The sequence below is a fragment of the Gastrolobium bilobum genome, unplaced genomic scaffold (genome assembly GCF_033153095.1).
Source record: "Gastrolobium bilobum isolate Gb01-03AN ecotype WA unplaced genomic scaffold, APGP_CSIRO_Gbil_v1 utg40036, whole genome shotgun sequence".
Lineage (NCBI taxonomy): Eukaryota > Viridiplantae > Streptophyta > Magnoliopsida > Fabales > Fabaceae > Gastrolobium > Gastrolobium bilobum.
Genome location: NW_026899778.1, coordinates 17647 through 30895, shown reverse-complemented (window position 1 = coordinate 30895; position 13249 = coordinate 17647). Strand labels below are relative to the sequence as shown.

Below are 13249 nucleotides of genomic sequence, written 5' to 3'. Positions count from 1 at the left end.
TTAATTTTTTTTTATCTCGTAACCTAAACCCAATAACTCTCCAGTCTGGGCCATTACGCTGATGTATTTGGGCCACAATATTTTAGCCTTAACCTGAGCCCATGATTGCGTCTGCCGCTGCATCTCATTGATTGATACAAGGTATAAGATTTATAAATGCGTTTATAAAAAGCATAACAAATCTTTTTTTTTTAAGATAACAAATCTTCTTCAGATAAACAAAAGATTCAGTAAAATGCTTGGAGATTAAAAAACAATATTATTATCCAAAATTTGTTGATATAGTACAGATCCGGTTAGACTTTACGATTTGACATGTCTAAAGGACAATAATTTGAGTCTTGAGAGTATAGTTGTTAAAATCTCAATTTATTATTACGATTTTATGTTTTTATGATTTTTTTTCATCAAAATGATTTTATTAATATCTCAAACGCTTTTACATTTTTATGATTTTTTTATATTACGATTTTGTGTTTTATGATTTTTTAATCCCCTCCGATTTTACTTAAAATCTCGATTTTAACAGAGAGTCTTAATTTCTATAAAAAATGAAGAGCCACAAATTTGAAATTAGATTATTCGGATCCATTAGGACTTCAAATATAGTTGATATCTATAAAAAAAGTAGATATTATTTTTTATTTTATTTCATAAATTATAGACTTAATTCAGATAAGTCATTTTCACTAAAATATATATAATCAATTTTAAAGATATTAAATTACATAATCAATACAACTTGACATTGTGAAGTAAAGGGGGGAATTTGTAATATTTAGATAATATCTATAATATAATAATAATATATATTTTTTAGTTTATACACTGTTATATTGAAAATTTCTTACAGGTTTAAACAATTAAACAATGGATTAATTTTATCTTGCAACATGAAACAAAATATCTCTCATTATGGGTCCTACCATAATTAAAAAAAAAAAATGCCCAGATTGGTCCCTGACAAAAACCTCGATGTCCAAATTAGTCCCTCACAAAAATAAATTAGTTAGATAGTCCCCAACAAAGAGAAATAGGACCCACGTTAGTCCTTCTGTTAATCCAAAACTCACGGTGTCACTGACGGTGCTGATGTGTCACGTTAAGTGACATGCTGAACGCCACGTTGGTTTAGGAACGACGTCGTTTGGAGAGACTCATCCACGTTGGTCAGAATCAGTTCACTTTCATCCAAGGAACGACGTCATATGGTTTAGGGTTGTTCTTAAACCAGAAAGCATGGGATTGAATCGAAGATTGAACGCATGAATTTGGGGAAAATTGATTGACGATTTAGTGAAGGTGGGTTTATACTGTACGATTTAGGGTTGTTCTACGTTTTTATGCCATGAATATCTCTTCTGGAAGGGGAAGCTCAAGTAGTTCGTTTGGGTCCAGAAGTGGAAGAAGGAGAGTTGCTCCATTGTGTAAATGTGGGAGGCACAATGTTGTTTACACCTCCAAGACCATTAGAAACCCTAATAAATCATTTTTTGGGTGCCCCAACTTCAAGGTGAGGTTGATTTTTTCATCCGTTATTTTTCTAATGTCAATGTTATTAACTGTATAGTTGAATTTGGTTTAGGAAAAGAAGCCACACTGTAACTTTTTTACATGGGTGGATGATGCTACATCTGATACCATGGAGCTGGAAGATTGGACAATTAACAAGCTGGAGTTGAATGTAGCTGAAATGGAATTCAAGTTGAACTTTTTGGACATGAAGCTCAATGATGAGCTGCAGCTGGAGGTGAATAACCACAAAATGAAGATTAATGAGCACTGTATAAAGATTGAAGACATATCAATGAAGATGCATGAAGATGCAGGCAGACTTTGAAAGGGTTGAGAAGGAAATGATGCATGAGTGTAGGTGTGCTAGGGTGTTTGCTGGATCCATTATCATTGTCTTTGTAATATGTCTATATCTTTGTAGTAGGGTGGAGTGAAATGTTCATTTTTAATCTGTAATATGTATGCTTGTTTGTAATGGAAAGACAAGTGTTGGGATGTAATGAGATGTTGTTCATGCAATGTATATAATTTGGTTAATGTCCTTGAACTTGATTATTCTGAAAGCACAAAATTTAGTATTAAGTTATCTGGAAATGCCAATTAAAAATGCAAAAGACTATATGAACACTAACAACAAGGATGGAGGGAATTATACAGAAGGGGGGAATGAGCAGTGGGTTTGGTAACAACTTTTTCTGGCACTGGTGTCACTGTCATGTTTAATAGGGACTAAAAAGGACCCCGATGAATTTGTTAGGGACCAATGTGGCCAAGTGTGGAAAATTACAGGGACTAAAAAGGGTCTCGATAAAAAATGTTGAGGATCTATAAGCTCAATATAACAGGGACCAATGTTCTAAGTTCAGGTATGTTTACACCTGACCCCAAAATGACACGCACCAGTATTGACAGAAACAAAAAAGTGTATCAGTATAAGTTGTAATGACAAGCAATGACAGCAAAGAGATTGTAAGAAGACCAACACAATCTTCCATTCAGTTTACATCAATGACAGAGACTTCATACAGATCTTGGACCAAGTTTCCAGTCCATGTTGGTGTCCAAGAATTGCTTGCGACCTTCAACTGGTCCAGCTTCTTTTGCTGTGCAGGTGCAATCTTACCCCTAAAGGTTTGTAGAATCCTCTTGTGTGCTGCCATCCTTCGCATTATGCAGCACCTCAATTCCTCACATAATGTCATTATAGGTTTGAACCTGTAATTCACAATCTTTGCATTTCACACCTCAGCCATATTATTTGTAATATTGTCACATTTAGGCCAATGACTGTAGTATGCCTTAACCCAACAGGAAGGATGTATATTGTCAAGATACTTCCAAGCTAGTTCGTTTAGAGTCTCCAGCCTTTGCATGACCTTCTCAAATTAGGGAATAGTGGTGCATCTAGCACATTCCCACACAATTCCTCTTGTCTCTTTATCCTTCCATTGCTTGATGAAGTTCTTCCATACATCTAGCACCTGTGGTGTGAACCTAGCATAATTTCCTTCAAGGCTGGGACAAGTCCCTATATGTGAATGTCAAACAAAAAGTTAAAATACAATCTGGACAGAACATAATGTGAAATAAATAATTGGAAGCATAAGCTAAAAAATGTTACCTTTTGTTGATCTGATATGAAGTTCCAACCATAAACTCCATGATCCCCTAAGTCTTCCTGTAATAAGGTCAAAAACCACTTCCAATTCTCCTTTGTCTCACTATCAACCACGACATAGGCAATGACATAAAATTTCTTGTTTGCATCTTCACCCACAGCACTCAATAATTGACCTCCATAATAGCCCTTCAAAAAGCAACCGTCCAACCCAATTAAGGGCCTGCAACCAGCTTTGAAGCCCTTCTTACAAGCATCAAGGCAGATGTACATTCGGTCAAATATTGGCAATGCTTGTGGAATAGGTTGGGGGGTGACTTGCAATTTGCAAGTGGAGCCAGGGTTGCTGATATGCCTCCAGCATAGATATGATTTTAAGTCAAAAAGATAAAGAATCTTGGTCAATCTTGAATAATAAAGGCAAGAATTGTTATTAATTTGATAAATCTCAATCAGATACCTCGTTACTGATTTTCTATTGATTTTGTAGGGAAACAGGACAAAAAGAAGCCCATTTGGAAGTATCAGGCTGAAGTCCCACGCTATTAGCGTGAAACCCGCGCTAGTAGCGCCAGAAGAAATTTTTCACCCAGAGACTCCCACGCTATTAGTGTGGAACTGGCGCTAGTAGCGCTAGCCATTCAAATCTCCCACGCTATCAGCGTGGGAACCACACTAGTAGCGTGTACCTTCAGTATGCTGAATAAAACTCCCACGCTATTAGCGCCAAACTGGCGCTAGTAGCGCGGGATGTACGGGAAAATCTTTATTCTATCTCAGACTGTATCAAAGGAGATTGGACCAAGATATACGATGAAGATTTGATCAAAATTTCTAAGCAAGGGCTCAAACTCTATAAATAGAGACTCAGACCCCAGAAACAAATCATCTTTGGCTGGAGAGAATTCTTGGAGACTCATGCTGGAGATCAGGATTCCATCTTCTTCTTCTTTTTCTTTAGTGTTTTCATGAGTACTTTTTATTTCTTTAATTTATTTAAGCCAGCTATGTCTGGCTAGTTTCTTTTGTAGTTGGGATCACGGACCCGATATGAATCCTTTATATTTTCTATATTGTTTTATAATTTAATTAGTTAGTTTGTTTTATTCTATCTGTGTTAATTTTCCATATCCTATTTAGAATTGGCCACTCTAAATTATAGGGCTTTGAGGGTTAGAGTTCACAATATACATATTGAGGTTTTAATCTGGACAAGGGTAGAATAACAATTTGTGCATGACCTAGACATAGGCTTACATAGATTGCAGACTCATAATCATTTGCTTAATGCTTGATTCAAGAGGAATTACTAAGACATTATGATTCTAATTGGGTTAAATGGTTGAAATCACTAAGACATTAGGGTTCAACTATTTTATAGGGAAATAATGAATTGTCTGAGCAAACCAATTAATTAATTATAAAATACAATATAGGAATATAAGGGAGGATCGGAGGAGAAGTGCATCCTGGCAACAACCTTTTTACAAATTTTTCATCAATATTCTCTTAATGTTCTTGATCTTTTCCTGCATGCGTTGGAAATTAATTGTTTTTAATCTTCTGTTTTTAAATATTATTTTATTTTAAATTCTGTTTTAATTCATAAACACTCAATTACTTTCACAAACTAAACCAATTTTATTTTCCAACTTAAGGGGAATAGTTAAAATAGTATTTGGTGCATTAATCCTCGTGAGAATGATACTCTACTTATCACTTTATTACTTGAAACGAACGGTATACTTGCTGATTTCGCAACAAATTTTTGACGCTGTTGCCGGGGGTTAATTACGCTAATATTAGTCTTAACTTTCGATCTTTGAGATTGGAATTTTTTATTTTTATTTTGTTACTAATTGATTTCTCTCTTTTATCCGAGGTAAAGTTAACCGTGAATCTTTACAGTTTGATCCAGAAATCGAGAAGACTGCAAAGAAGAACCGGAAGCTAACCAAGCTAAGAAAGCTAGAGGAAACCTCGAGTTCAGAGCCAAAAGCCAAACCCGAGATAGCAGCTAACAATCTACCACCACCGGAGGAGGAATTGATGGAGTTAATCCTGGCTCTGCTATTCACAAGGCCAAATTCAAGCATCATCAGACTACCAATCAACGTCAATAATTTTGATATCCAACTAGCATTGATATCCTTAGTGGAGAAAAATCCATTTGGCGGGGAAGATTATGAAGACCCCCATGATTTCATAGACAGATTTCTGAGAATCTGTGACACTACCAAGCATAATAGGGTGTCAGATGATGCAATTAGACTCCGACTGTTCCCTTTTTCTGTTACAGGGAAAGCTCTCAAATGGTTGGATAGACAAGCTCCCAACAACATCAGAACGTGGGATGAGCTGACAGCTAAATTCTTCGCACAGCTCTTCTCCAGGGAGAAATACAACAAGTTGGTGAATGAAATCACCAACTTCACTCAACAACCAGGAGACACTCTATGTGTAGCTTGGACCAGATTCCAAGAACTGATCAGAAGGTGCCCCGCGTATGATCTGCTAGACGGAAAGAAGGTCAGAGTCTTCTATAATGAAATGACACCAGACTCCAGAATGGTTATCAATGGTGCAACCGGTGGGTCCATAGCAAAGAAGACAACAGCTCAAGCTTTAGAGCTGATCAACTTCATGGCGAGGGCTGAGAACGCATCAATGGCAGTTCAACCAATTCAATCAGTTCAACCAAGAAGGGGAATTCTGCAATTAGGAAACAATAATGCATCGTTAGGAGAACTAAAGATCCTATCTCAACAGATAGCCAGTTTGAATGCTAAGTTGGAAAAGATGCAACTTTCTAGAGCTCAAGTTAACTCATTTAACTATGAGTATTGCAAAGGAGAGCATGAGACCAACGAATGCCCAACACTTATAAGAGCTGATTCCTTTCAAGTTAATGGAGTTTGGTATGATCCAAGACCACAACAGAACTTCCAGAGAAATCAGAACAATGCTCCAGGAAACAACTTCCAAAGGAGATTTCAAAGGGGAGGTTTAGATTACGAATTCGACCAATATTTACAACCTCCTCCAATTTCAAAAACTCCAACATTTGAGCTAGAGAAAGCACTGATACAGTTGACAAAGACAACTGAAGCGTTCATGAACGAGACCAGGACCCATCATAAAAATCAAGATGCTTCAATCAGAAATCTGGAAACTCAAATTAGGCCGTTGTCAAGATAATTAGCTGAGAGAAGTCCTGGAACATTCCCCAGTGACACTATAATCATCCCAAGGGAGCACTGCAATGCCATCACTACTAAAAGCGAGGATCTAGAAAAAATGAAAGCTCCTACATGCAAGGATGAGCACACTCAAGAAGGCAAGGAAGAAGCAAAAGAGCAACCTCTTGTAGTTCATAAGAAGCAATGAGATTTTTCATGTTTTGAGAAACCTCCATATCCCATGGGGAGCAAGCAACATGAGCAAAGGAAGCAAATGTCTAAATTTTTAGATATTTTTAAGAAATTGCAAATTAACATTCCTTTTGCAGAAGCTCTGGAGAAAAAGCCTTCAGTTGCAACGTTCCTGAAGAATACATTCTCTAAAAAGCGGAAGCTCACTGAGGATGAACCTGTTACACTAACAGAGGAGTGCAGTGCAATCTTACAGAAAAACTTGCCTCCAAAGTTGAAGGATCCAGGGAGCTTTAGTATTCCATGCACCATCGGCAAGATGACCATAGAGAAAGTATTATGCGATCTTGGTGCTAGCATAAATGTGATGCCCCTCACCTTGATGAAGAAGTTGAGAATTGATGAAGTCAAACCAACGAGGATGAATGTTCAACTAGCCGACCGCTCAACCAAGCAAGCATATGGTATTGTGGAAGATGTGCTCGTCAAGGTAAACAAATTTCTAATTCCTGTTGATTTTGTTATTCTTGACATTGATGAAGATGCCAGTATGCCTATGATCTTCGGAAGGCCGTTCCTAGCAACCTCAGGAGCGCTAATCGATGTACCTAAGGGAGAGTTGATAATGCGCGTAGATGGAGAGCAAGCAATATTCAAGGTATTTACAAATGAAGCTCCATTGCCTGCATCTCAGCCTAAAGATCAAGTTAATTACATTGCTGAGAAAAAGGTTGAAAAAGAGAACAAGAAGGAAGTCCATCAGCGGCATGAAGAAAGCAAGCCAAAGGTTAAGATGGAAAAGCCCAAGAGCAAGGAAGAACAGGTGAAACCTAAGCTTAAAATTCTTAACAATCCTTCTCCTCACCCGCGTGCATATGATCCTGGAAGGACATAATACTGGATCAAGAAGATTGGGTCATCAATGGTAGCATGCTTCCAACCACCGTAATCACAAGGGGTACGTCAGGCTCGTGACGTTAAACAAGCGCTAATTGGGAGGCAACCCAATAGTAAAATTTTCTTATTTAATTATTTTATTTGCTTAGGTTAGTTTAATTTTAACAAGTCAAGTAAGTGGTGAATTAGTGACTATATGAAAAAGTCTAAATCTGGGAATTGGCGGTATCAGCGCCAACTTGGCACTAGTAGTGCCACAAGACAGAAAAGAGACAGTGAGCTCCACGCTCACAACGTGAACTCCACGCTGTCAGCGCCAGAAACCCACGAATAACTCGCGCTACCAACGCGATATCAGCGCTTCCAGCGCCATTATTTCCAAAAATTCAAGAAGCTCTGCGCTAACAGCGCGAACTCCACGCTGTCAGCGTCAGTGTTCTCACCATTTACCTTGACTTTAGTGTTTTCGTTTTGCTGTTGTTAGATTATGGTTTGATTATGTCTCCTTTTTATACAGTTCACTTTGATGATTATTCTATTATTTAACAAGTGTATGTGTGTTCCACCTGCGCAGAATTAGCTTCTTCGACTAGTATAGTTTGTTGCTGAGGACAACAATGTTCTAAATCTGGGAATTGTTCGCATACCATATGCGATACCTGTTAACTGCGGAATTGCACAACGGAGACGTCTAACAAATTTTTTTTTTATGAAAAAGGGGAGATACTTTAACCTTTCTTTTTCTTATTTTCTGCTATTTTTAATTCAATTTTTTTATTCAATTTTTGTTTTAGAAAAAAATCAAAAAAGAAAAGAAAAAGAGAGAGAGAGTGAATTCCTGAACAAGCATTCCTAAATTTTTCAAAAGCTTACTCAGTAATTAATTAGATTCAATCATAAGAAGCATGATATCTGTGGAGCATTAAATTTTTAGACAACCTGAGAGTGATGATTGCTCGTTTGTATAACTGATTTGGTGAATTACTTTTAGATAATGCTTGATGTGAATTTTGAAATTAGATTCTAGCTTGAATTATATCTGTGAGGATTGAGCCTAAACAAATTTTTTTTCCAGAGAGGCCTCACTGTAGTAGTCTTCTAGAACTTGATCTATTTCTCTAGCTTGCATGCATTACTGACATGATAAAGACATGTTTATTCTTGTTAACTTAGAGCCAAATAGCCTACCTAAAAGAATTTTCCATTATTAACCCTTTTGAGCCTTAGACCAATTTATTCAAAAACCTGATGAAAATTACTTAACCATTTCTCCATTTACACACCTTGAAAGAGATTGAAAGGCTGATCGAAGGAAAAAGTCAAGGTACTTCTCAAAAGAAAAGTTAAGTAAGTTGAAAAAGGAAACAGAAGAATGGTCTGCAAAAATACTGCAAAAATGCAGCTCAAAAGAGAAAAGAAAGAAAACATCTGAAAACAAGGAAAGAAAAGAAAAAGGTAGTGAAAAAAGAAAAAAAAAATCCCAAATTGATGAAAAGTGGCAGAATTAAAAGACTGAGAAGAAAGTATTGTCAAAAATCTCAGTATTTCAGTCTCTCAAATTAATTAGCCTCTATCCAAAAGGTTCTTACCCTCAAGCCAGGCCAAGTTATAACCTATCAAAGACCTTTAGATCAGTTTTTGCATATCAAATGAGTTCCTCAATTTTAGAAATTTGAGAATATGATCAAGACTATGGAATCACTACTACACTGATGGAATGAGTGTGAAACCTTCAAACACTAGAGTGATGAGAGTTACATATTTATCCAGTGAGGAACATTCAAGTTATGATCTTAATTTCTTGATAAAACTGAAAAACATTGTTTAGAGTTTTTCAACAATGGAGTTATACATGCATAGCAGTCTGATCTCTTAAGATATTCAATTCCATGTTTTTCTTCACAGAGTTAATCCTTGCTTCTAACTTTAATCTTATTGCTGAGGACAACAACGTTCAAATCTGCGAATTGTTTGATATCCCTCCAGCATAGATATGATTTTAAGCCAAAAAGATAAAGAATCTTGGTCAATCTTGAATAATAAGGGCTAATAATAGCGCCAGCCATTCAAAACTCCCACGCTAGTAGCGTGAACCTTCAGTATGCCGAATAAAACTCCCACGCTATTAGCGCCAAACTGGCGCTAGTAGCACGGGAGGTACGAGAAAATATTTATTTAATCTCAGACTGTATCAAAGGAGATTGAACCAAGATATACGATGAAGATTTGATCAAAATTTCTAAGCAAGGGCTCAAACTCTATAAATAGAGACTCAGACCCCAGAAACAAATCATCTTTGGCTGGAGAGAATTCTTGGAGGCTCACGCTGGAGATCAGGATTCCATCTTCTTCTTCTTCTTTTTCTTTATTGTTTTCATGAATACTTTTTATTTCTTTAATTTATTTAAGCCAGCTATGTCTGGCTAGTTTCTTTTTGTAGTTGGGATCACGGACCCGATATGAATCCTTTATATTTTCTATATTGTTTTTATAATTTAATTAGTTAGTTTGTTTTATTCTATCCGTGTTAATTTTTCCATATCCTGTTTAGAATTGGCCACTCTAAATTATAGGGCTTTGAAGGTTAGAATTCACAATAGACATATTGAGGTTTTAATCTGGACAAGGGTAGAATAACAATTTGTGCATGACCTAGACATAGGCTTACATAGATTGCAGACTCATAATTCATTTGCTTAATGCTTGATTCAAGAGGAATTACTAAGACATTAGGATTCTAATTGGGATAAAGGGTTGAAATCACTAAGACATTAGGGTTCAACTATTTTATAGGGAAATAATGAATTGCCTGAGCAAACTAATTAATTAATTATAAAATACAATATAGGAATATAAGGAAGGATCGGAGGTGAAGTGCATCCTGGCTACAGCCTTTTTACAAATTTTTCATCAATATTCCCTTAACGTTCTTGATCTTTTCCTGCATACGTTGGAAATTAATTGTTTTTAATTTTCTGTTTTTAAATATTATTTTATTTTAAATCCTGTTTTTAAATCATAAACACTCAATTACTTTCACAAACCAAACAAATTTTATTTTCCAACTTAAGGGAAATAGTTAAACTAGTACTTGGTGCATTAGTCCTCATGAGAATGATACTCTACTTATCACTTTATTAATTGAAACGAACGGTATACTTGCCGATTTCGCAACAGTTGCTCCTCTACAGCTCAGCCAGATATTCTTAGTCTTCCATATTGTTCCTTCTCACAACCTTCAATGGTTCCCTTTTCTTTTTTCAAAGCCTTGCTTACTTTCTTCATATTCAAATGAACATTGTATTCCTCCTTCATGTGCTCAAATGCCTCTAACCTGAACATCTTGGGCTGTGTTAGTATTCTTTTCTCCAATTTCTTGGCCACCCAATCTCGAGTAGCCCTTTTATTCTTGAAGACTCTGCAACATGTATGAGTCTCGTTAAAAGTTTTTATTTGGAATGTGCTTAGCTTGGTGTTTCAGGCACAATACACCATCCATTCACAGTCTTCTACACTGCATTTGGCCCTTACTCTGACCTTTTCATTCTTAACCCATATGAAGTTCCTCCCAAGACTGATATTATAGTCTTTTACTGCACACTTAAATTGGTCCAAATTCATATACTCCATACCAAGTTCTAAATATACATGCCCAAAAGAAGCTTGTTCATTAAACTTTGGCAAGACAGGTCTAACATTCTCATCATCGTCACTTGAAGGAGGAGTCCTCAACTCCTCAGAAAGATAGGTATATCCTTCTTCCTCAAATGACATTATGTCTTCCTCTTCATCAACTTCTTCAGATTCAGAGTCTTGAATTGGGGCATCCTTCTTGACTACCTTCTTCCTTGGGGTATGTTTTGCAGGCCTTTTTTCTCTACCAATGGTACATTGTGTTCATCATCATCTTCGGAATGATCCTCAACACCAGGTGGGGGAGGCTTGTATACCTCATCCTCTGCACTCTCATATGAATCTGAGTGTGAGGAAGCAACCTCATCATCTGCATTATCATCTTCGAAGCCATTACCACCATCCTCTGCACTTTCTTCATCATTGTCTGAATTGATCTCATCATCATGTAAATTCAAGCCATCAGCAGCCTGTGCATGGTCTTCATTTTCTTTGATCCCATCATCATGTAAATTCAAGCCAGCAGCAGCTTGTGCATGGTCTTCTTTTTCTTTGACTCCATCATCACCTTGTGCATTGTCTTCATGTGAATTGACCTCATCATCAACCTCTGCATGGTTCTCATTATATGCTGAATTAACATCATAATCCTCTTCACTGTCATGTTGAGGTGAACCAAACTCGGGAATTGAGATGCAGTCCTCAGAGTAGACATGTATCGCATTGCCATTTCCTAAAGCAGCCTCACACATGGCACACACATCTGAATCTGTACTAGTGGTCTCAGCCCTTGTTCCAAATCGGGTACACCAGGCTTTAGCCACATCATCTTCTTGCATTTGTCATACCAAAATTGCTTAAACAGGGTGTCAAGGTCATGGATATTGCAGTAGTCAATGTCCATCTCTGGCAATGAGTCCACCCTTCCATTTATATAGTCATCACTCCATCTTCATCTCTTACTAAAATACCTCCATGAAGATACACAATCACTATGTATTCCGACATCTGTCAAAACCAAAAAACCAAACCTATCATTAATCAAACGACCACACATGATAGACCACTTAAACAATACAAAGCAATAAACAAACAAACATTTTTTATGGATGCTGACTTTTTTTCCAACGATTTCCATGGGGTTTTTAATTTTTACTGGGTCAACCATGGACCATTTTCTAAAACAGGGACCACACCACCCGGTAGTTACATTCTTTAACCTAAACCCTAAATGGAAACATGGACCACAATGTCCACTTCGCATTCAGAAAAAAACACGCATTAAACAAAGGGGAACAACATGGGGACCACAAACAAAGGAGGACAAAGAACAATAAAAAAATGTTTCAAGATATAAATACTCTCTTACCTTTTTGTACGAAAGGTTCTGCCTCACACAAAACCAAAGTTATTTTACTTCCACCGGTTCCCTCCGATTGTTGAAGAAGTTCGTATTCCAAACGCAGGCGAGTGTTTACTCCACGGTCCTCTTCCTTCTCAACAATGGTTGGAACTAAGTTAGAAGAGAAGGAAATGGTAAAGTGACCAACGGTTAGGTGAGGGGCAATTTTGGGTTTAATAATAAATGGTCTGACCAACGTGGATGAGTCTCTCCAAACGTCGTCGTTCCTAAACCAACGTGGTGTTCAGCATGTCACTTAACGTGACACATCAGCACCGTTAGTGACACCGTGAATTTTGGATTAACAGAAGGGCTAACGTGGGTCCTGTTTCTCTTTGTTGGGGACTATCTAACTAATTTATTTTTGTGAGGGACTAATTTGGACACCGAATTTTTTGTCAGGGACTAATTTGGACATTTACTCAAACAAAAAACATAAGACACAAATTTCTAAGGGTGTGCAAGAGAAAAGAGAGAGACATTTTTTCCTTAAACAATTTTACATTTCATTTGTTTACTTTAATATTATTAATTGAAAAAAATATTTTTCATTTTAAATGGCACAAAATTATGTTATTCTTAATAAAATTACATGATTTTGATGTATTTTTTCATTTTTTTTTATAAAATTAGGAAGGAAAAGAAAATGGAAGTAAGAAATGACAAAACACATCAACACGACATAATTTCATTAAAAATCATATAACTTTGTGTCATTTTAAGTGACAAATCTTTTTTCCTAATTTTAAAAATACATTATTTTTTTTTTTTTACCAAAATTAATTTCAAGAAAGGGCGCGAAAAGTGGGTGAG

The 13249-nt window shown here is 36.6% G+C and overlaps 1 protein-coding gene across 1 annotated transcript; it reads left to right on the top strand.

Annotated features, from left to right (window-relative positions):
* The first annotated feature begins 1348 nt into the window (after nt 1–1348).
* On the top strand, nt 1349–1840 carry LOC133293397 (uncharacterized protein At4g04775-like). Its single transcript, XM_061491966.1, has 2 exons — nt 1349–1513; nt 1586–1840. The coding sequence occupies exons 1-2, from the start codon at nt 1349–1351 to the stop codon at nt 1838–1840; spliced, it is 420 nt and encodes a 139-aa protein (XP_061347950.1).
* Nucleotides 1841–13249: the final 11409 nt, after the last annotated feature.